The sequence below is a fragment of the Coregonus clupeaformis genome, chromosome 9 (assembly GCF_020615455.1).
Source record: "Coregonus clupeaformis isolate EN_2021a chromosome 9, ASM2061545v1, whole genome shotgun sequence".
Taxonomy (NCBI): Eukaryota; Metazoa; Chordata; class Actinopteri; order Salmoniformes; family Salmonidae; genus Coregonus; species Coregonus clupeaformis.
The window spans coordinates 40,858,541-40,882,849 of record NC_059200.1 but is presented as its reverse complement, the minus strand read 5'-3'; the positions used below and the strand labels follow the sequence as shown (position 1 = coordinate 40,882,849).

Below are 24,309 nucleotides of genomic sequence, written 5' to 3'. Positions count from 1 at the left end.
CCTAATTAATTCATTTCAATTGACTGATTTCCTTATATGAACTGTAACGCAGTAAAATATGTGAAATTGTTGCATGTTGTATTTAAATTTTTGTTCAGTGTAGAAATGTGTGTTAGATCTGTCATTTTCATTGAAAGCAAGTCTAAGAAGCAGTAGATCTGTTCTATGTGCACTATTTCTATTCTTCCCGTTTTTTAAGTTTCATTTTTGCATCTTTTACTTTCAGTTTTGTAAACCAGCTTCAAACAGCTGAAAATACAATATTTTGGGTTATTGGAAATATATTTCACAGTGGTTTAGATGGTACAATGATTCTCTACACTGCTTGTTTTGTCACAAACTGAAATTAAACAAAGTATTTTAATTTTTGCAACCAGGAAATGGCGGAGCAATTTTTACAAATTGCATCTTTTAAGAAAATACAATGTGTTGGTATTCTTGATTCCATATATGATCTATATGATCATGAGTCATATAATGCCTGATGAGAGCACAATCAGTAATTTCCAACACATTTTCTTAAATGAAAACACATGATTACTCAAAAAGAACAATAAAATAAAGTGCAATATGCATGTGAAATCAATATGTAAACATGGCTCAGACATTATTTAGGCCTATGCTAGTGTTTTCTTATGAAGAGAAAAATATGTGACTCAAAGGGGGCGTGTCTGTAGCACGGTATTCCTAATTTCCCAGGCTGTCACTGTTAAGTAGTGTAGTATATTAAAATTATGTCTTTGTTAAAGGTTTTTCATGAAGAAATGGAAGGTTGATTATTGCTATCCAGAGGGATGGTTTTAGCGTGACGTCACATATGACAAACAGGAAGTGGGTGGGAAGATACGGGGATTGAACAGTAGAGGGAGCTATTCAACTCTTGGAAGGCTATATAAAGGGGGGAGCAACGACGGAGAGTTAGAATACAGCAAGATTTATTTGGGGTCTGGTTCTCCGGATATTGTGTCCGTACTTACGCTGGAACCTCGTGGTTTGAATAAAGGCCTTTGAACACGATCCAGTCTAAGCAGACTCCTTGATTGACGATAACACCTACGAATAACCTACACTACAGTAGCTCTCTGTAGCCCTGGAGGTCCATCCATCTGTAGTGAACTCAACACAGGGTGCATTGGCCAATTCATTGACAACTTCGGCTTTAGCTTGCTTATATAGAGCGGGTACTACCTGTTTGCTGAAATGGGTGCGAGAGGGCGAAGTTCGTAACATCGCTCGAGCACTTTCACCAGGTGCTGAAACCCCTATTCTTCTCTTTGGCCCGGTCAGGATCAGCTGCAAAGGGCTGCTTGAATGCAGAGGGGAGATAACGTTTTTTTGTGTGTGTGTTTCTGTTACTCCAGTGGTAGGAATACTGGGGTGACGTCAGCGTAAATATGTCAACATGTTTGAGGTGTTGGCAGCTGCATAGGCTATTCTCGTTGAGCAGTGGCAACATGCTTCCCCTGACCATCCACTCAAGAAAAAATAGTCCTGTGGCTGAATCTAGTTGATGATCCCTGCTCTAGGCTATATAGAATATTAGTGTGTGTGTACATGCGTGTCCCCACGTTGCTCCATCCCTGTCCTGTCCTCATGAGACTGAGTGCTCTCGTCCCAAATGTCACAGCACTTTGGCTCGAAAAGAGAGAGAGGGAGAGGCTGAGAATGCCATGCAGTCCTTGGCATAATCCCTGCCTGCCGCTGCTGCGGCTGCCACCAACCCCGCCCCCCCGCACACACACACACACTCTTCCCCCATCCCTCCCCTCTCGTTCTGTACTGAGAGCAGTCCAGACAGGGACATCATGTGACTGTGCCCGGTAGGGGGATCTATGTCCAGTCGCATCAGACTGGAAGCCTGCAATGAGGTAGGCTGACCTGGTTGTGCTGGTTGTGCCTGGAGCAGGCCAGGGAGACATGGACTGTGGCTCTCCATAGCTCCATGTTAGTGTAGGAGTAAGGTTCATAAGGGTCAAGGGTCACTTTAGTTTTATAAGGGTCATCATGGTTAATAAGGCTCATCAACATATTGCTTATTTCCTTAAGCCAGACACTGAGTCTAAACCGACATTTGTCCCTAAATGAAATTGGTATAATACCAACAATTTGTTAACAACAAAGATTGCAGATGTTATGGTCTTTCTATACTCTGCAAATATGTACATCGGAAAATGTAAGTGTTCTTGGTTGATAAACTTCAGACAAGACTAGAGAAATTGTTTCTATCTTCCTTTTATGGAATATACCAGGATTGATTGTATGGTTATGGCTCCTTTCGGCCCGGGGAATGGGTAGGGCGCTAATTTGTTTGGGGTGTTTTTTCTTTTTCTCATGTCTCCCGTATTACAGCTCAAATCAGTGTGATAGACCAAATTCATTAGGCCTATTACTAATAATTTTGATTGCCGAAATTGTCAATCTAGAAAGTCCAACACATGTTATAATCTGGAGTTTCTTAAATTCTCATGTCAAGTGTTTACCTGATTTGTGATCGAAGTCGTCTCCCTATCTGTGTGCTGTTTGTAGAAGCTGGCAGCAGAGTGCCAGAGCGCGGGCTACAGCGGCACGCTGATCCCCTATAAGTGTGACCTGTCCTGTGAGGAGGACATCCTGTCCATGTTCTCTGCCATCAAGACGCTGCACCAGGGGGTGGACGTGTGTATCAACAATGCAGGCCTGGCCCACAACGAACCCTTGCTCAGCGGCAAGACCGACGGCTGGAGGAACATGATCGACGTGAGTGGACAACACACACAATGTACATGGGTTCACACACACACACTATGTACGCATGTCTTTCCAATCAACAACAACTGTAACAACGTAGTAACAACTGTGTAACTGTGTGCTGGGCTGTCATACAGTTGGGTTACTCAACAACTGAACTGCTGTACTTGAGTGTAGCAACCATAGCTAAATAGAGAATAACTGTGAAAAATGTTTGGTTATAGAGTAGAATCAGAATCATTTGTATTCGCCAAGTACAGTGCATTTGGAAAGTATTCAGACCCCTTTACTTTTTCCACATTTTGTTACGTTACAGCCTTATTCTAAAATGTATTAAATAATAACAATTCCTCATCAATCTATGCACAATACCCCATAATGACAATGCAAAAACAGGTTTTTAGAAATGTTTGCAAATTTATTTAAAATAAAAAACAAAGGGGCGGGGCACGCGTAGACAAGATGGCGTATTGAATAGAAATCGGTACAAAACACCTCAAGATAAAAACATAATATTCAAAATCAGTAAGTTAGACTAAATATTAGCATTTCATATATTCGCAGTTAATATAATTCAATCTGGATAATAACAGAAATAAGATCATAAGGCTAGAGAAATATATCGACAAATATTACTACAACAAGCAACACCCAAACATGACTGAAGACAAGCGTGGAGAGCCGATCCCCAAAAGGAAACGCGACTCATCGACTGATACAGATGATATATGCTTTTCACCACTGCGTATGGTAAGTGTGGAAAGCGACCTGTTGAAGTCGATAAATGACAAATTGGGCATATTAGAATTGGTCAGTAAAGATGTAAAAGAGTTGAAAGCGAGTCTTCAAATGAGTGACGAAAAAGCTTTGGTAATGGAGAAAGAAACCAAAGAAATAAAAGTGACAGTCTCTAAAATGGAAACGGACGTTAGGGAATTAAAAAAGGAGAACAATCTTCTGAGAGAAGCCTTACTAGACATCCAAACTAGATCGATGAGGGAAAATTTAGTACTTACGGGTATTCAGGAAAAGGAGGGAGAAATAACAGAGAATATTATGAAGGACTTCCTGCATACAGCGCTACAAATCCCACTCGAGGCTGTCGATAAAATCCAACTCGAACGTGTACATCGTTTCGGAAAAAGAGGACAGAAATATGAGCGCCCAATCGTTGCCAAATTTGCTTTTTTTAAGGATAAAGCTATGGTGAAAAGCCTGGGAAAAAGACTTGCTGGTACGAAAATAGGCATGAATGATCAGTTCCCGAAGGAGATTGTAGAAAGGCGCAAAGTTCTGTATCCAATCTTCAAGGAAAACAGATTAAAAGGGAAACGTGTTGCACTAGTGGTGGATAAATTATATATTGACAACCAAATGTTCAGAGACACAAAGACTACTCCATGGCTATTCTAAAAGTTGTAATAGAGGAGTCAAATATTGGAGCACCTGATACTAGCAATGATAGGGATTGTAATATTAAATAACATTTATAGTAAGTATAGTATTTTATAAATGGATAAAACGATATAACAAGCAGAATAATACATCTTTAAATACAAATAATTAGAACATGGCTTTTTTGGCGGGAGGTTGTTGTTTTGGCGGATGGTTGTTGTGGTTGGTCCTGTTGTCAAGGATGTTGTAAGTGGGTGTGGTGGTGGAATCAGGCGCAGGACGCAGAAGTAAGTTCCAAAGACTTTAGTGAAATCTCTAACCGTGCAAGCATAAAATAGCCCGAAGGCGAAACTCCGCACGCAGGCGAAACAAAACGGGCGCACAGACAGGTGCGACAAAACTCTCCAAACTATGGAGGACAGCTCTACCGAGCAAATAGTCAAAACATCCAGCAACAAAGCACGACAGTGAAAACAATCACACACAACACTAACACAAACCCAAGGAGAACTTATAGGACACTAATTCACTAAACGAAAACAGGTGTGACAACAATTAGACAAAAGCAAACGAACATAGAAACATGCAACGGTGGCAGCTAGTATTCCGGAGACAACGAACGCCGAAGCCTGCCCGAGCAAGGAAGAGAGGCAGCCTCGGCCGAAACCGTGACAGTACCCCCCCCTTGACGCGCGGCTCCAGACGTGCGCCGACTCGGCCTCGGGGACGACCAGGAGGACGCGAAGCAGGATGCGTCGGGTGCCCACGATGGAATTCCGTCCAGGAGAGACGGGTCCAAAATGTCCCTCCTTGGCACCCAGCACCGCTCCTCCAGGCCGTACCCCTCCCACTCCACTAGATATTGGAGACCCCCATCCGACGTCTCGAATCCAAGATGGACCGCACGGAGTACGCCGGTGCCCCCTCGATGTCCAATGGGGGCGGAGGAGTCTCCCTGATCTCACTTTCTTGGAGTGGGCCAGCTACCACCGGCCTGAGAAGAGACACATGGAACGAGGGTTAATACTTTTATATTCAACAGGTAGTTGTAATTTGTAACACACCTCGTTCAACCTTCTCAGGACTTTAAATGGTCCCTACAAACCGCCGACCCAGTTTCCGACAGGGCAGGCGGAGGGGCAGGTTTCTGGTAGAGAGCCAGACTCGATCACCAGGTGCGTACACCGGTCCCTCACTGCGGTGGAGATCGGCGCTCGCCTTATGACGCCGGAGGGCCCGCTGCAGGTGGACGTGTGCAGCGTTCCATGTCTCCTCCGAGCGCCGCACCCACTCATCCACCGCAGGAGCCTCGATCTGGCTCTGCTGCCAAGGTGCCAGAACCGGCTGGTAACCTAACACACATTGGAAAGGGGTTAGGTTAGTGGAGGAATGGCGTAGGGAATTCTGGGCCATTTCGGCCCAGGGAACGTACCTTGCCCACTCCTCTGGCCGGTCCTGGCAGTATGTTCTAAGAAACCTACCCACATCCTGGTTCACGCGTTCCACCTGCCCATTACTCTCCGGGTGGTAACCCGAGGTGAGGCTCACCGAGACCCCCAATCGCTCCATAAAAGCTCTCCAGACTCTGGAGGTAAATTGGGGACCTCGATCAGACACAATATCCTCGGGTACCCCGTAGTGCCGGAACACATGGGTGAATAGTGCTTCGCGGTTTGCAGGGCAGTAGGAAGGCCCGGCATGGGGAGCAAACGACAGGCCTTAGAAAACCGGTCCACAACGACCAGTATAGTGGTATTCCCCTGTGAAGGAGGAAGGTCAGTTAGGAAATCCACCGAGAGGTGAGACCATGGTCGTTGTGGAACGGGCAGGGGTAGTAACTTACCCCTAGGCAGATGTCTAGGCGCCTTACACCTGGCGCACACCGAGCAGGAGGAAACATAAACCCTCACATCCCTCGCCAACGTGGGCCACCAGTACTTGGCACTAAGACAGTGCACTGTCCGGCCGATACCAGGATGTCCAGAGGAGGGTGACGTGTGAGCCCAATAGATCAATCGATCCCGAACCTCGAGCGGAACGTACTTCCGACCCTCCGGGCATTGAGGTGGACTAGGGTCGGTGCGTAACGCTCGCTCGAGTTCAGCATCGACCTCCCACACTACCGGTGCCACCAGACACGACTCCGGCAGTATGGGAGTGGGCTCCACGGACCTCTCCTCCGTGTCATACCGCCGAGACAGTGCATCTGCCTTACCATTCTGTGACCCAGGGATGTACGTGATCTTGAATGTGAACCGGGTCAAAAACATATTCCACCTCGCCTGGCGAGGGTTCAGCCTCCTCGCTGCCCGGATGTACTCCAGGTTACGGTGGTCCGTCAAAATGAGGAAAGGGTGTTGAGCCCCCTCAAGCCAGTGCCTCCACACCTTTAGGGCCTGTACCACGGCTAACAGCTCCCTGTCCCCCTACGTCATAGTTTCGCTCCGCCGGACTGAGCTTCTTGGAATAAAAAGCACAGGGGCGGAGTTTAGGTGGCGCGCCGGACCGTTGCGAAAGCACGGCTCCTATACCGGCCTCTGATGCGTCCACCTCTACCTGAAATGGCAAAGAGGGATCCGGATGCGCCAGCACCGGGGCCGAGGTAAACAGGTCCTTCAGCCTCCCAAACGCCCTGTCCGCCTCGGCAGACCACTGCAGACGCACCGGACCCCCTTCAAAAGAGACGTGATGGGAGCTGCCACCTGTCCAAAACCCCGGATAAACCTCCGGTAGTAATTCGCAAACCCCAAAAACTGCTGCACCTCCTTCACAGTGGTTGGTGTTTGCCAATTACGCACGGCTGACACCCGGTCTACCTCCATCTTCACCCCTGACGCAGACAACTGATACCCCAAAAAGGAGACCGACTCCTGGAAAAACAGACACTTCTCTGCCTTGACATACAGGTCGTGCTCCACCAGCCTCCGCAACACTCTGCGCACCAGGGCCACATGCTCGACTCGGGTAGGCGAGTACACGAGAATGTCATCTATGTACACAACCACCCCCTGCTCCTGCATGTCCCTGAAGATCTCATCCACGAATGATTGGAAAACTGACGGAGCGTTCATCAACCCGTATGGCATGACAAGATACTCGTAATGGCCCGAGGTGGTACTAAAGGCTGTCTTCCATTCATCGCCCTCCCTGATGCGCACCAAGTTGTATCGCGCTCCTGAGATCTAATTTAGTGAAGAAACGCGCCCCATGCAATGACTCAGTCATGGTCGCAATCAGCGGGAGTGGATAACTGTACTTCACCGTGATCTGATTGAGACCACGGTAATCGATGCACGGGCGTAACCCACCATCCTTTTTCTTCACAAAAAAGAAACTCGAGGACGCAGGGGAAGTGGAAGGCCGTATATATCCTTGTCTCAGAGATTCGTCTATGTAAGTCTCCATAGCTTTCTTCTCCTCCTGAGACAGAGGATACACATGGCTCCGTGGGAGCGCAGCTCCTGCCTGGAGGTCTATCGCACAATCTCCCTGCCTATGGGGCGGCAACTGCGTCGCCCTCGACTTACTAAACGCAATAGCCAAATCCCCATACTCAGAGGGAACGTGCAATGCGGGCACCTGGTTTGGACTCTCCACCGAGGTAGCCCCTACGGAAACGCCCAAACATCGACCCACACACTGAGCAGACCACTCCATCAGAGCTCTCTCCTGCCACGAAATAGATGGGTTATGGGTACTCAACCAGGGCATGCCCAGCACCACCGAATACGCAGGCGAGTCGATCAGAAATAGCTGGATCATCTCCTGATGACCCCCCTGCGCACACATCCTAAGTGGCGCTGTAACCTCCCCTGATCAAGCCCGCACCCAACGGACGGCTATCTAGGGCATGAACGGGGAAAGGAACGTCAACAGGTAGAAGGGGGAATCCCTAAGGCTAAACAAAATTGCTTATCAACTAAATTCCCAGCCGCGCCTGAATCTACCAGCGCCTTATGCTGGGAATGAGGTGCTACCTGTGGAAAACGCACAGGTATACAAAAGTGTGCAACAGAGAGCTCTGGGTGAGTGGGGCGCCTACTCACCTGGAAGGACTCCCCAGTGCGGGACCTGTCGTCCCTCCCCCTAGAGGCCATCCCCAGCACCTAGCCGCGGTGTGTCCTCCCCGACCACAGTTGGTGCAGGAGATGGACCCCCCTTGTATTCCGACCCCTCCTCTCTCTAGCGCCAGCGCCACCGAGCTCCATGGGGCACGGCTCGGAAGCGCTGGAGGGTGAAATGGACGGACCCCCTCGGGGACGTCCCGGCGGGTAGCTAGCAGGGTATCCAGCCTGATGGACATGTCGACCAACTGGTCGAACGAGAGACTGGTGTCCCTACAGGCCAGCTCCCTACGGACGTCCTCACGTAGACTACATCGATAGTGATCGATGAGGGCCCGCTCATTCCACCCTGCATCCGCCGCTAGAGTGCGGAATTCTAAGGCGAACTCCTGGGCACTCCTCCTCCCCTGCCGGAGGCCGAACAGACGCTCCCCCGCCGCTTTCCCCTCCGGGGGATGGTCAAACACCGCCCTGAAGCGGCGGGAGAACTTGTCGTAGGTGATGGTGTTAGCGTCTATTCTCCTACACTCTGCGTTGGCCCATTCCAACGCTTTACCGGAAAGGCAGGAGATCAGGGCGGACACGCTCTCGTGCCCCGAGGGCGCCGGGTGCACGGTGGCCAGGTAAAGCTCCACCTGGAGAAGGAATCCCTGACACCCGGCAGCGGTCCCATCGTAGGCCCTCGGGAGCGAGAGTCGAACTCCTCTGGGTTCCGGAGCGGGAAGAGGCTGACTTGCCGATGGCGCGGGCAGGGACGATGGTAGTGGAGGTGTCCCTCGGGTCTCCCAGCCTCTGATGGTGGTGATCACCTCCTGCAATGCGGACCCCATCCGCAGGATCTGGTCATCTAGCTGGCGGACCCTGTCCTCCAGCGTCGCCTGCGCTGCTTCGGCTCCTGCTGATTCCATTTAAAGGTGTGTGATTCTGTCAAGGATGTTGTAAGTGGGTGTGGTGGTGGAATCAGGCGCAGGACGCAGAAGTAAGTTCCAAAGACTTTAGTGAAATCTCTAACCGTGCAAGCATAAAATAGCCCGAAGGCGAAACTCCGCACGCAGGCGAAACAAAACGGGCGCACAGACAGGTGCGACAAAACTCTCCAAACTATGGAGGACAGCTCTACCGAGCAAATAGTCAAAACATCCAGCAACAAAGCACGACAGTGAAAACAATCACACACAACACTAACACAAACCCAAGGAGAACTTATAGGACACTAATTCACTAAACGAAAACAGGTGTGACAACAATTAGACAAAAGCAAACGAACATAGAAACATGCAACGGTGGCAGCTAGTATTCCGGAGACAACGAACGCCGAAGCCTGCCCGAGCAAGGAAGAGAGGCAGCCTCGGCCGAAACCGTGACACCTGTGTTCTCTCTGGCGTCCTTTCCCCCTTGCGGCAGGTGTGGATGCGGGTGCGTTTGCACGCTCGGCCCATTTCTTCCGCAGTCAACCATGTGGTGTGCATTTTTGTGTTTGAAAAGGTGCGGCGTTAAGTGAGTGAGAGGGGAAATGGTTGCATATCCCAGAGCCGACCGGGGGTCTATGAACAGGGGTAGTGAGAGAGAGAGCTTTCAATTTTGTGTAGATGAAGGATATACATTTTTAAATATAGTATACATCTAATCTAATTATTCATTGTCCTATCATGATGGAAAGATCCCTAACCCTATAACCTGGACACCCACCTGAGCGACCCATACACCAAAGAGAAGTTCCCATCTATTTTATGGACCTGCTGTGAATATGCAGCCTAAACAGAGAAATAAATGCGGTCAGAGACCTACTTGAGCAGCACCGCCCCCTCAAGATTCTGAGCCTGCCTGGCAGGGTTGGTCCTACAAAGCCAGAGCCCCCTGATGGGAGAGCATAATATACAAGGAAATTCTCAAAGCTGCTAATGAGAACCTTGACGACCTTGTACCTAGCCGGTGGGGATTCCGGTGGGGTACGCCCACCCAGGTAGTGGCAGTGCTGGCAACACTGGCTGCAGTAACCCATGGGGAGGGGGTCACACTCGGACAATCAGAGAGGGGGTTTATCATTGTGGCCCAGGTGGCACAAAATAATCAAAGGTCTGACCGCATGGAGATGCTTGGGAAAATGGTTACAACAGGGGATCAGAGTGTTTGTGTCTCAGGTGAAGAGGGTGGATCTGATCTCCATCACCTAGGACTTGACATAGATTAAGTAGATTAATCAAATCTCACATTGTTATCAATTTCTGCTCAATCTGCATGCTTTCTCAATCAGCTTTAACTGTATGTGCACTCGTAGATCAAGGTATTTCTCGAGTTGGGCTCTGGGATATAACAGCCGTTGAGTATCGGATTTTATGGTGGATTGTGGAGGAGGGGGGTTGAGTGTGTTGGTGTATGTGAGTATGTGCGTGTGTGCTTGTCTGGCATCTGTTGTGGGGGGTGGGGATGTTGGGGGGTGGTATGGGATGGACCGCAGGGAATTATTTGCTAGGATAATAATTGCTTGTCAATGAATTAAATGTAATACAATGGCAATCCGGGTTATATGTTAGAATCCTATGCGTGAACTGACGACATTATTACGCATATTAATTGATAATGATGGAAAATAGGATATGCATAATTTAAAAAAAAAAAATAGTTATATAGATATATATATATAGAGGTGAAAGCATTGGAAATGCTTTTGGCGGTTAACCTGCTTCTGTTTTGTGGGTGGCACTGTGTGCTGTTTTCGATGGATGGGTCCTGGCCTCTCGGGGCCTTAGGGATACGGAGGGACGTGGGTGGGATGCTGATCACTGGGATGACGGCTCAACTTGGGATGGGGAGGGGCTTTAGCGGGGGAATTAGTGGAGAACAATTGAAGGGTTACTCCGTAGCAATGCAAATATCACGGTACAGCTATATGGACACTCAATCATTACGCTATTTTTTATTGGTAAATTTACAAACATATATAATGATAAATAGACTTGAAACTCGTATCTCATTATGGTGTATGGTGAAATAAGTATAGCCAGTTATAATTGTAATGGCTTAGCTGATAATAACAAAAGAAGAACAATATTTACATGGCTCAAAGAGAAGGAATATAATATCTATTGTATACAGGAAACTCATTCAACAATTCGAGATGAAGTAGCGTGGAAAAAGAATGGGGGGAATATACTTCTCCCATGGGCAAAGAAATTCAAAAGGGGTGATGATATTAATTAATAGTAATTTCGATCCGAATGTGCAAATTGTCCAAATAGATACGCAAGGTAGATGGATTATTTTAAATATGGTATTGGACCATAAACAGATATGGCTCATTAACCTTTACGGACCAAATAATGATGATCCACAATTCTTTGACAATATATATAATAAATTATCAAGCCTGCAAGCAACTCAAGACAATATTATTATGGTGGGGGATTATAATACTGTTTTAAATAGCTCAATGGACCGAAAAGGAAATCACACCACAAACAATCACCCACATGCTCTTAAGGAAATTGTGAATGTCATGGATACATTAGAACTAGTAGATATATGGAGGCTTAAATATGCTGATCTAGTGAGATATACATGGCGGAGACTGAATCAAGCTAGTCGTCTTGACTTCTTTCTTATCTCATTCTCGTTGGCACCAAAAGTAAAAAAGTGTTGATAGGGGACAGAATGCGGTCGGACCATCATATAATAGGCATATACATTACTCTGACTGAATTTCCACGTGGGCGAGGATATTGGAAATTTAATCAAAGCCTATTGGATGATAATTTATTTATAATTAGAACAAAGGAATTTATAATTGACTTTTTCCAACATAACATAGGTACAGCGAATCCCCTTATTGTATGGGACACCTTTAAATGTGCCTTTAGAGGCCATGCAATTCAGTACTCATCTCGAAAACAAAAGCAATTTAGGTCAAAAGAGTTTATACTAAGAAAGGAAATAGAAAGTCTAACAGAACAGATAGATGGCAATAAAAACTGTAACATAGAGGCTCAGAATAAATTAGAGGAAAAACTAAAAGAAATGGAAAAACTTATTCAAGAAAGATCAAGTGTAATATATTATAAAAAATAAAGCAAACTGGATGGAATATGGGGAAAAATGCACAAAATTCTTTTTTAATCTTCAACATAGGAATGCTACCAAAAAGAACTTAATGAAACTGGTTACAATTGACGGAGTCACCCATAATTCACCTAATGATATTTTGAAGGAAGAAACAAAGTATTTTAAGCATATGTTTTCTTTTCAGTCGCCTCCATCTCCTCTAACTGAAGCTAATTGTAGAGATTTTTTTCTATTGATAATGTCAAATTAACAGCCACACAGAAAGACTCATGTGAAGGTGAATTACAGAGGAGGAACTTCTGGATGCAATTAAAGACTTTAAGTCCGGGAAAACTCCAGGGTTGGATGGCATACCAATCGAGGTATACCAAACCTTTTTTGATATACTAAGAGGACCGTTATTAGCATGTTTTAACCACTCCTATGTAAATGGTAGATTATCTGACACTCAAGAAGAAGGTCTGATCTCATTATTACTGAAACAGGATACAAGTGGAAAATATAAAGATCCAGTCCATTTACAAAATTGGAGGCCCCTTACACTTCAGTGTTGTGATGCAAAAATCCTAGCAAAATGTATAGCGCATAGAATTAAAAAGGTATTGTCGGATATTATTCATTCTAATCAGACAGGTTTTTTACATGGAAGATACATTGGAGATAATATAAGGCAAGTATTGGAAACAATAGAACACTATGGAAAATATGGGAAACCAGGCCTGCTATTCATAGCAGACTTCGAAAAGGCATTTGATAAAGTTCGACTGGAATTTATATATAAATGCCTGGAGCATTTCAATTTTGGAGAATCTCTTTATAAAATGGGTCAAAATCATGTATAGTAACCCTAGGTGTAAAATAGTAAATAATGGCTATTTCTCAGAAAGTTTTAAACTGTCAAGAGGAGTGAAACAAGGTTGTCCACTATCGGCATATCTATTTATTGTGGCCATCGAGATGTTAGCTATTAAAATCAGATCCAATAATAATATCAGAGGATTAGAAATATAGGGCTTAAAAACAAAGGTGTCATTGTACGCAGATGATTCATGTTTTCTTTTAGATCCACAACTAGAATCCCTCCACAGCCTCATAGAGGATCTAGATACATTTTCTAACCTCTCTGGATTAAAACCAAATTATGACAAATGTACTATATTACGTATTGGATCACTAAAAAATACAATTTTTACATTACCATGTAGTTTACCAATAAAATGGTCTAATGGTGATGTGGATATACTCGGAATACATATCCCAAAGGAAATAAATGATCTCACTTCAATAAATTTTAATAGAAAGTTAGCAAAAATAGATAAGATCTTACTACCATGGAAAGGAAAATACCTGTCAATTTGTGGAAAAATCACCCTGATTAACTCTTTAGTATTATCCCAGTTTACCTATTTGCTTATGGTCTTGCCTACGCCTAGCAAACAGTTTTTTAAATTATATGAGAAAAAAATATTCAATTTTATTTGGAACGGCAAGCCAGACAAAATTAAAAGAGCATATTTATATAATGAATATGAATTAGGAGGACAGAAATTATTAAATATTAAAGCATTAGACCTATCACTAAAATCTTCAGTCATCCAAAAGTTATACTTAAATCCTAACTGGTTCTCAAGCAAATTAGTAAGATTGTCTCACCCACTGTTCAAGAAAGGCCTTTTTCCCTTTATTCAGATTACAACCTCTCACTTTCAGTTATTTGAAAAGGAAATAATCTCCCAAATGTCACTATTTCTAAAACAAGCCATAGAAAGTTGGTTGCAATTTCAATTTAATCCTCCAGAAACGACAGAACAAATAATGCAACAAATATTGTGGTTAAATTCAAATATACTAATTGACAAAAAACCTTTATTTTTTGACAGAATGTTTAAAAAAGGTATAATCTTCATAAATGATATCATCGGTAGGACTGGTGGAGTTATGTCGCACATGCAGCTAACAAAAACATATGGAAATGTCTGCTCTACCCAAAATTACAACCAAATAATTGCAGCCTTACCGCAAAAGTGGAAGAGGAAGGGGGAGAAAGTAAGGAACTTGTCTGTCGGCCTTGCATTAAAGAACATAATTGGTTAAGGAAAACTGTGATAAATAAAAAAGTATATCAGTTTAACTTAAGGACCAAAGGATTGACAGCCGTCCCATATAGATTGCAAAATAGTTGGGAAGAGATCTTTGACGTACCGATCCCATGGCATAGTGTTTATGAACTGACACGCAAAACGACACCGGATTCAAAAATTTGAATCTTTCAATTTAAATTATTATATAAAATTCTTGCTACCAATAGAATGTTATTTATATGGGGGATACAATCTTCCCAGCTCTGCAGATTTTGCTGTGAAGAGATAGAATCATTAGATCATTTGTTTTGGTTCTGTCCATTTGTAGCTTGTTTTTGGACACAGGTCCAGGAATGGCTAAAGGATTGCAATATTTACCTGGAGCTAACCTTGCAGATAGCATTACTGGGTGATCTGTAAAGTCATAGTCAATCGATCAATAATCTAATAATACTTTTAGCAAAAAAAATTATTTTAATTCACAATCTGTAGAAGCAATGAGAATAGAAAGGTTCAGAACTTTTGTAAAACATCACAGTACGGTTGAAATATATATGGCAAATAGAAATCCTATATAGATGGTGTTAAGAGATAGATGGGAGGTATTGAATAGAGTTGAAGGATGGGACTAATAACAAATAACAACAAATAATAACAAAGATAGCTAATAATGTAAGCATACTGTGTCCATAATAAGTATATAGGTTGTATGTTGGGAGCTTTTGGGAAAGAGCACAGTTAGAAAGATATGGCATTTAGAAGCAAACCGGATGGACATCATGAAAATGATCGGAGAGGTTGAGAGTAGAAGAAGTTCAGGAGCAAAAAAATAAATAAATAAATATATATATATATATATATATATATATATATATATATAATTATTGTAAAATTAACTCTGTCCATAAGGTGTAGATAGTAAGTATAGACCGGAAGTAGAGGCCTGGGCGTTGTTGTTCACTAATTTACTCCAAGTAGGGAAAGGATGGTGGGGTTGAAAAGTAATAAAGGGGAATATATATATAAAAAATAAAAATAAACATGGGGGATTGGAAGTGATGCAGACAATTACATTGATAGAAGATACAATCTATCTGCAATATTAAGCTGATCCATTCCCCCCCCCCAAAAAAAAAAAAAAAATGCCTGAATGCCAATCGTCACGTCTGGGGGAAACCTGGCACCATCCCTATGGTGAATCATGGTGGTGGCAGCATCATGCTGTGGGGATGTTTTTCAGCGGCAGGGACTGGCAGACTAGTCAGGATCAAGGGAAAGATGAACAGAGCAAAGTACAGAGAGATCCTTGATGAAAACCTGCTCCAGAGCACTCAGGACCTCAGACTGGGGCGACGGTTCACCTTCCAACAGGACAACAACCCTAAGCACACAGCCAAGAGAACGAAGGAGTGGCTTCGGGACAAGTCTCTGAATGTCCTTGATTGGACCAGCCAGAGTCCGGACTTGAACCCGATCGAACATCTCTGGAGAGACCTGAAAATAGCTGTGTGGTGACGCTCCCCATCCAACCTGACAGCGCTTGAGAGGATCTGCAGAGAAGAATGGGAGAAACTCCCCCAATACAGGTGTGCCAAGCTTGTGGCGTCCTACCCAAAAAGACTTGCGGCTGTAATCGCTGCCAAAGGTGCTTCAACAAAGTACTGAGTAAAGGGTCTGAATATTTATGTAAATGTGATATGTTAGTTTTTTGTATATTTTTATATACATTTGCTAAAATTTCTTAACCTGTTTTTGCTTTGTCATTATGGGGTATTGTGTGTAGATTGATGAGGGGGGAAAAAACAATTTAATCCATTTTAGAATAAGGCTGTAACGGAATGTTTTTGGGAAAAAGTCAAGGGGTCTGAATACACTGTACATTTACATTGCTGCCAGCAATAGACACTTTACAAACAGAATACAGACAACTTCACATAGACATCATACAGAATATACAATATTGGAACGGAAAACATAAAATTCTGGAGTATAGCCTGATTACAGTGGGAATATGCAATTTACTGAGGGGATATATCTATATAAGCAGAGGGAGGGATGCTGTCATGGCAAATATATACAGTGCATATACAGTGAGGGAAACAATTATTTAATCCCCTGCTGATTTTGTACGTTTGCCCACTGACAAAGACATGATCAGTCTATAATTTTAATGGTAGGTTTATTTGAAGACAGAATAACAACAAAAAAAAACAGATTTGCATTTTACTGAGTGAAATACAGTGGGGGAAAAAAGTATTTAGTCAGCCACCAATTGTGCAAGTTCTCCCACTTAAAAAGATGAGAGAGGCCTGTAATTTTCATCATAGTTGACGTGTACCTATGACCGACAAATTGAGAATTTTTTTCTCCAGAAAATCACATTGTAGGATTTTTAATGAATTTATTTGCAAATTATGGTGGAAAATAAGTATTTGGTCACCTACAAACAAGCAAGATTTCTGACTCTCACAGACCTGTAACTTCTTCTTTAAGAGGCTCCTCTGTCCTCCACTCGTTACCTGTATTAATGGCACCTGTTTGAACTTGTTATCAGTATAAAAGACACCTGTCCACAACCTCAAACAGTCACACTCCAAACTCCACTATGGCCAAGACCAAAGAGCTGTCAAAGGACACCAGAAACAAAATTGTAGACCTGCACCAGGCTGGGAAGACTGAATCTGCAATAGGTAAGCAGCTTGGTTTGAAGAAATCAACTGGGGAGCAATTATTAGGAAATGGAAGACATACAAGACCACTGATAATCTCCCTCGATCTGGGGCTCCACACAAGATCTCACCCCCGTGGGGTCAAAATGATCACAAGAACGGTGAGCAAAATCCCAGAACCACACGGGGGGACCTAGTGAATGACCTGCAGAGAGCTGGGACCAAAGTAACAAAGCCTACCATCAGTAACACACTACGCCGCCAGGGACTCAAATCCTGCAGTGCCAGACGTGTCCCCCTGCTTAAGCCAGTACATGTCCAGGCCCGTCTGAAGTTTGCTAGAGTGCATTTGGATGATCCAGAAGAGGATTGGGAGAATGTCATATGGTCAGATGAAACCAAAATATAACTTTTTGGTAAAAACTCAACTCGTCGTGTTTGGAGGACAAAGAATGCTGAGTTGCATCCAAAGAACACCATACCTACTGTGAAGCATGGGGGTGGAAACATCATGCTTTGGGGCTGTTTTTCTGCAAAGGGACCAAGACGACTGATCCGTGTAAAGGAAAGAATGAATGGGGCCATGTATCGTGAGATTTTGAGTGAAAACCTCCTTTCATCAACAAGGGCATTGAAGATGAAGCGTGGCTGGGTCTTTCAGCATGACAATGATCCCAAACACCCCGCCCGGGCAACGAAGGAGTGGCTTCGTAAGAAGCATATCAAGGTGCTGGAGTGGCCTAGCCAGTCTCCAGATCTCAACCCCATAGAACATCTTTGGAGGGAGTTGAAAGTCTGTGTTGCCCAGCGACAGCCCCAAAACATCACTGCTCTAGAGATCTGCATGGAGGAATGGGCCAAAATACCAGCAACAGTGTGTGAAAACCTTGTGAAGACTTACAGAAACTTTTGTTATTGACCAAATACTTATTTTCCACCATAATTTGCAAATAAATTCATTAAAAATCCTACAATGTGATTTCTGGAGAAAAGAAATCTCATTTTGTCTGTCATAGTTGACGTGTACCTATGATGAAAATTACAGGCCTCTCTCATCTTTTTAAGTGGGAGAACTTGCACAATTGGTGGCTGACTAAATACTTTTTATCCCCACTGTAAGTATTTGACCCCTCTGCAAAACATGATTTAGTACTTGGTGGCAAAACCCTTGTTGGCAATCACAGAGGTCAGACGTTTCTTGAAGTTGGCCACCAGGTTTGCACACATCTCAGGAGGGATTTTGTCCCACTCCTCTTTGCAGATCTTCTCCAAGTCATTAAGGTTTCGAGGCTGACGTTTGGCAACTCAAATCTTCAGCTCCCTCCACAGATTTTCTATGGGATTAAGGTCTGGAGACTGGCTAGGCCACTCCAGGACCTTAATGTGCTTCTTCTTGAGCCACTCCTTTGTTGCCTTGGCCGTGTGTTTTAGGTCATTGTCATGCTGGAATACCCATCCACGACCCATTTTCAATGCCCTGGCTGAGGGAAGGAGGTTCTCACCCAAGATTTGACGGTACATGGCCCTGTCCATCGTCCCTTTGATGCGGTGAAGTTGTCCTGTCCCCTTAGCAGAAAAACACCCCCAAAGCATAATGTTTCCACCTCCATGTTTGACGGTGGGGATGGTGTTCTTGGGGTCATAGGCAGCATTCCTCCTCCTCCAAACACGGCGAGTTGAGTTGATGCCAAAGAGCTCGATTTTGGTCTCATCTGACCACAACACTTTCACCCAGTTCTCCTCTGAATCATTCAGATGTTCATTGGCATACTTCAGACGGGCCTGTATATGTGCTTTCTTGAGCAGGGGGACCTTGCGGGCGCTGCAGGATTTCAGTCCTTCACGGCGTAGTGTGTTACCAATTGTTTTCTTGGTGACTATGGTCCCTGCTGCCTTGAGATCATTGACAAGATCCTCCCGTGTAGTTCTGGGCTGATTCCTCACCGTTCTCATGATCATTGCAACTCCACGAGGTGAGATCTTGCATGGAGCCCCAGGCCGAGGGAGATTGACAGTTCTTTTGTGTTTCTTCCATTTGCGAATAATCGTACCAACTGTTGTCACCTTCTCACCAAGCTGCTTGGCGATGGTCTTGTAGCCCATTCCAGCCTTGTGTAGGTCTACAATCTTGTCCCTGACATCCTTGGAGAACTCTTTGGTCTTGGCCATGGTGGAGAGTTTGGAATCTGATTGATTGATTGCTTCTGTGGACAGGTGTCTTTTATACAGGTAACAAGCTGAGATAGGAGCACTCCCTTTAAGAGTGTGCTCCTAATCTCAGCTCGTTACCTGTATAAAAGACACCTGGGAGCCAGAAATCTTTCTGATTGAGAGGGGGTCAAATACTTATTTCCCTCATTAAAATGCAAATCAATTTATAACATTTCTGACATGCGTTTTTCTGGATTATTTTGTTGTTATTCTATCTCTCACTGTTCAAATAAACCTACCATTTAAAATTATAGACTGATAATTTTTTTGTCAGTGGGCAAATGTACAAAATCAGCAGGGGAACAAATACTTTTTTTCCCTCACTGTACAGTGTTGTGCAATGGTGGTGTGAAGCGTAGTACAAAGGGTTTAACGAACCCACATAACCACACAAACGTCTAGTGTGTGGGTACTTAAACATGATAGGCCTGTTAGATGCAGTGCCAACACACACATTCCCCCTCACAAGGAGTCGTCCCATTGCCTGGCGTGGTGCTACCACACAGAGGCCCACTTGTAGAAGAAGCCAGGTATTATTTCCCTCCATCTATTATGCTGGGCCTTTTCTTTACACTGTAATTCATCGATCTCAAGACCATTCCTTTCAAGCCCCTCAGGCTGAGCCCTCCTGCTCAAAAAGTAGTCCCAGCCCCTGTAATTTCACAAGGGGCCTTGGCTTTGACACTGTTGATGACAATAACTACAGTCTCATTCACCTAGATGAACTGTATTTGTGTGTGTGAAGGCAGATGCAGGTGAACGTTTTTGACTGAAGCTCTCCTCCTATAGGTGAATGTCCTGGCCCTGTCCATTTGTACCCGCGAGGCCTACCAGTCAATGAAAGAGCGGAATGTGGACGATGGCCACATCATCAATATTAACAGGTAGACTACAGCTTATTTTCAGCCTGTTAAATGCCTGTTATAACTGACATTTAAATGATTGAATACTCTCTCAGGAGATACAGTAAAGAGGTCCTACAATTTTACTCTTGGTTTTAGACAGAGAAGATAAGTCAGAGGGATACAGGATGGAGGATGTATCACATACATGCAATTATCTCACTTTCTCTCCTTTTCTCCCTCCCTCCTTTGCTTACTGCTATAGTATGGGGGGACATAGAATGGTACCTAGTGCAGATGAACACTTCTACTGTGCCACTAAATATGCTGTTACTGCTCTAACCGAGGGGCTACGGCAAGAGCTACGGGAAGCAAAGACTCACATCAGAGCCACGGTGAAAAGAGCAGCATTACTATTCACTCTTTTTCAGATGAATCTGTCAACTGTCTTATACAATTATTAGATATAAAGTTGATTGTTGTGTGGGTGCGTGTGTACGCTTTTGCGTGTGTGTGTTCGTCTGTGCGTGCGTACGAGTGTCTGTCTGTGTATGTGTATATAAACATAAATAACGACCATGGTTTGTGCCTTCCTCTTCCATAGTGTATATCCCCTGGAATAGTGGAGACTGAGTTTGCCTTCAGGCACCACAACAGTGATCCAGAGAAAGCAGCTGCTGTGTATGAGAGTATAAAAGTAAGGCAGCTAGACTAGGAGTGTGTGAGGGTGGGTGTGATGGGCCTACCTCTTCTCTCAATACAAATACGGTACATTAAGAAGCTATTAGAAACTATGACTAATTGGCATTCTTTTCCTCTGCAGTGTTTGAAAGCACAAGACATAGCCAGTGCAGTCACATACGTTCTGGGCGCCCCCCCTCATGTCCAGGTAAAGTAGTGCTCTCTGTCTGTCTGTCGCTTCTGTCAATACTTGGCTTACTTACAGTACCAGTCAAAAGTTTGGACACACCTACTCACTCAAGGGTTTTTCTTTATTTTTTACTATTTTCTACATTGTAGAATAATAGTGAAGACATCAAAACTATGAAATAACACATATGGAATCATGTAGTAACCAAAACAGTGTTAAACAAGTCAAAATATATTTTAGATTTTAGATTCTTCAAAGTAGCCACCCTTTGCCTTGATGACAGCTTTGTACACTCTTGGCATTCACTCAACCAGCTTCACCTGGAATGCTTTTCCAACAGTCTTGAAGGAGTTCCCAAATATGCTGAGCGCTTGTTGGCTGCTTTTCCTTCACTCTGCGGTCCAACTCATCCCAAACCATCTCAATTGAGTTGAGGTCAGGTGATTTTGGAGGTTAGGTCATCTGATGCAGCACTCCATCACTCTCCTTCTTGGTCAAATAGCCCTTACAGAGCCTGGAGGTGTGTTGGGTTATTGTCCTGTTGAAAAACAAATGAGAGTGCCACTAAGCGCAAACCAGATGGGATGGCGTATCGCTGCAGAATGCTGTGGTAGCCATGCTGGTTAAGTGTGCCTTGAATTCTAAATAAATCACTGACAGTGTCACCAGCAAAGCACCATCACACCTCCTTCTCCATGCTTCACGGTGGGAACCACACATGCGGAGATCATCTGTTCACCTACTCTGCGTCTCACAAAGACACAGCGGTTGGAACCAAAAATCTCAAATTTGGACTCATCAGACCAAAGGACAGATTTCCACCGGTCTTATGTCCATTGCTTGTGTTTCTTGACCCAAGCAAGTCTCTTCTTATTATTGGTGTCCTTTAGTAGTGGTTTCTTTGCAGCAATTTGACCATGAAGGCCTGATTCACGCAGTCTCTTCTGAACAGTTGATGTTGAGATGTGTCTGTTACTTGAACTCTGTGAAGCATTTATTTGGGCTGCAATTTCTGAGGCTGGTAACTCTAATGAACTTATCCTCTGCAGCAGAGGTAACTCTGGGTCTTCCTTTCCTGTGGCGGTCCTCATGAGAGCCAGTTTCATCATAGCGCTTGATGGTTTTTGCGACTGCACTTGAAGAAACTTACAAAGTTCTTGAAATGTTCCGGATTGACTGACCTTCATGTCTTAAAGTAATGATGGACTGTCGTTTCTCTTTGCTTATTTGAGCTGTTCTTGCCATGATATGGACTTAGCCCTATTTGGTAAAAGACCATCTTCTGTATACCAACCCTACCTTGTCACAACACAACTGATTGGCTCAAACGCATTAAGAAGGAAAGAAATTCCACAAATTAACTTTTAACAAGGCACACCTGTTAATTGAAATGCATTCCAGGTGACTACCTCATGAAGCTGGTTGAGAGAACGCCAAGAGTGCAAAGCTGTCATCAAGGCAAAGGGTGGCTACTTTGAAGAATCTAAAATCTAAAATATTTTGATTTGTTTAACACTTTTTTGGTTACTACATGATTCCATATGTGTTATTTCATAGTTTTGATGTCTTCACTATTATTCTACAATGTAGAAAATAGTAAAAATAAAGAAAACCCCTTGAATGAGTAGGTGGCCTCCTGTGCCTCAGTTGGTAGAGCATGGCGCTTGCAACGCCAGGGTTGTGGGTTCGATTCCCACAGGGGTATAAAAAATAATGTATGCACTCACTAACTGTAAGTCGCTCTGGATAAGAGCGTCTGCTAAATGACTAAAATGTAAATGTAGGTGTGTCCAAACTTTTGACTGGTACTGTATATCCTGCCTCTTTCTCAAGTCAAGAATAACTCCTCTTAGATAGACCAATGGTACTATACACTGAGTGTACAAAACATTAGGCTCTTTTCATGACAGACTGACCAGGTGAATCCAGGTGAAAGCTATGATCTCTTATTGATGTCACTTGTTAAATCCACTTCAATCAGTGTAGATGAAGGGGAGGAGACGGGTTAAATAGTGATTTTTAAGCCTTGAGACAATTGAGACATGGATTGTGTGTGTGCCATTCAGAGGGTGAATGGGCAAGACATAGATATTTAAGTCCATTTGAACGGGGTATGGTAGTAGGTGCCAGGAGCACCGGTTTGAGTGTGTCAAGAACTGCAACGGTGCTGGGTTTTTCACGCTAAACAGGTTCCCGTGTGTATCAAGAATGGTCCACCACCCAAAGGACATCCAGCCAACCTGACACATATGTGGGAAGCATTGACGTCAACATGGGCCAGCATCCCTGTGGAATGCTTTTGACATCTTGTAGAGTCCATGCCCTGACGAGTTGAAGGTGTTCCTAATGTTTTGTACACTCAGTGTATGTTGTCAATGGTCCTGACCTGAGGACATTCATGCAGTTTGTTGAGTTTTTTTGTGTATGTAAACCTGCTTGTCGGCCTCTAGATTGGAGATGTGCAGATGAGGCCGGTGGAACAGGTGTCATAGCAACCGAGCAGGAAGGAATCAGCTGAAGGAGCAGATGGAGCCAGGCAGCGTGCGCCATGGTGACGACTCCTTAGCGACCCCTGCTGGGCAACGACGGAAACAAACTAGGATTCAACTGGATTTGGAGTGGAGGGATCGGTTTGAGGGGTGGAGGTGGCTGTGTGTGGTGGGGGGATCTCTGGTGTGGAGATGAGAGGAAAGGAGGAGAGGGTGGGCAGGTACTCTTAACCACTATATAATTACTATGAGTGCTGCAACATGGTCTTTGGTGTATTGCTCTGAAGCCACTGCAAACTTAGGAGAGGAGAAGAGGGTTGTTGGTCATGTGCTTATGTGGTCATATATTCTACATGAGGGAAGAGTATGCCATCAATTGCACATGTTTAAAAAAATAAAATAAATGTGTAGGTTGTAATAGATATATGTTTCAAATGATGGAAGACAACCCTGCTGTTCAATAAAGAATGATAATTATAATTTTTATATATAGGTATTTTAACTATGATTATTGGTAGATGTGGCTCATACTGTACTTCCTAACCATAGATGCTCAATCCATTTCTGTCTTTACTTATGTTTTTAATAACAAGCAGATTTGGTTGGCCTGGTATTAAGTCCGCTCGTACGTTTTTCAAAACCCATGTCAATCATCACTAATTCAGAAAATGTGTGTAAGGGACATTCAAGCACGATTACGCAACCCCATCACTTTGGAGCAAGTGTATTTCCCCACTCCCATGTGATTTAAATTGTTTTGCACTTTGGATCCATTTGGAGGAGTATAAAGAAAACACTCATCTTGTCTAGAGGAAGTAACTAACTCGAATATACTCTCCGAAGTGTGTACTTGTATGATACAGTAGATGTTTATCAATAAAATGAATTAAGAATTGTCAAA

At 44.0% G+C, this 24,309-nt stretch overlaps 1 protein-coding gene across 2 annotated transcripts in view; it reads left to right on the top strand.

Moving 5' to 3' along the window:
- The window catches only part of LOC121573530 (dehydrogenase/reductase SDR family member 11), a 73,508-nt gene extending 49,199 nt beyond the window's left edge, over positions 1-24,309 (top strand). Inside the window, exons 1-7 of one of the 2 annotated variants that reach the window (XM_041885593.1) lie at positions 1,798-1,868; positions 2,527-2,736; positions 19,996-20,090; positions 20,314-20,443; positions 20,653-20,745; positions 20,872-20,937; positions 23,370-24,309. In XM_041885593.1, coding sequence (XP_041741527.1) covers positions 1,833-1,868; positions 2,527-2,736; positions 19,996-20,090; positions 20,314-20,443; positions 20,653-20,745; positions 20,872-20,937; positions 23,370-23,411 — 672 coding nt within the window. In that variant the 5' untranslated portion in view covers positions 1,798-1,832 and the 3' untranslated portion in view covers positions 23,412-24,309. Of the gene's footprint in view, positions 1-1,797; positions 1,869-2,526; positions 2,737-19,995; positions 20,091-20,313; positions 20,444-20,652; positions 20,746-20,871; positions 20,938-23,369 lie in introns of those variants that run through there. The other variant, XM_041885592.2, reaches the window with a different exon arrangement.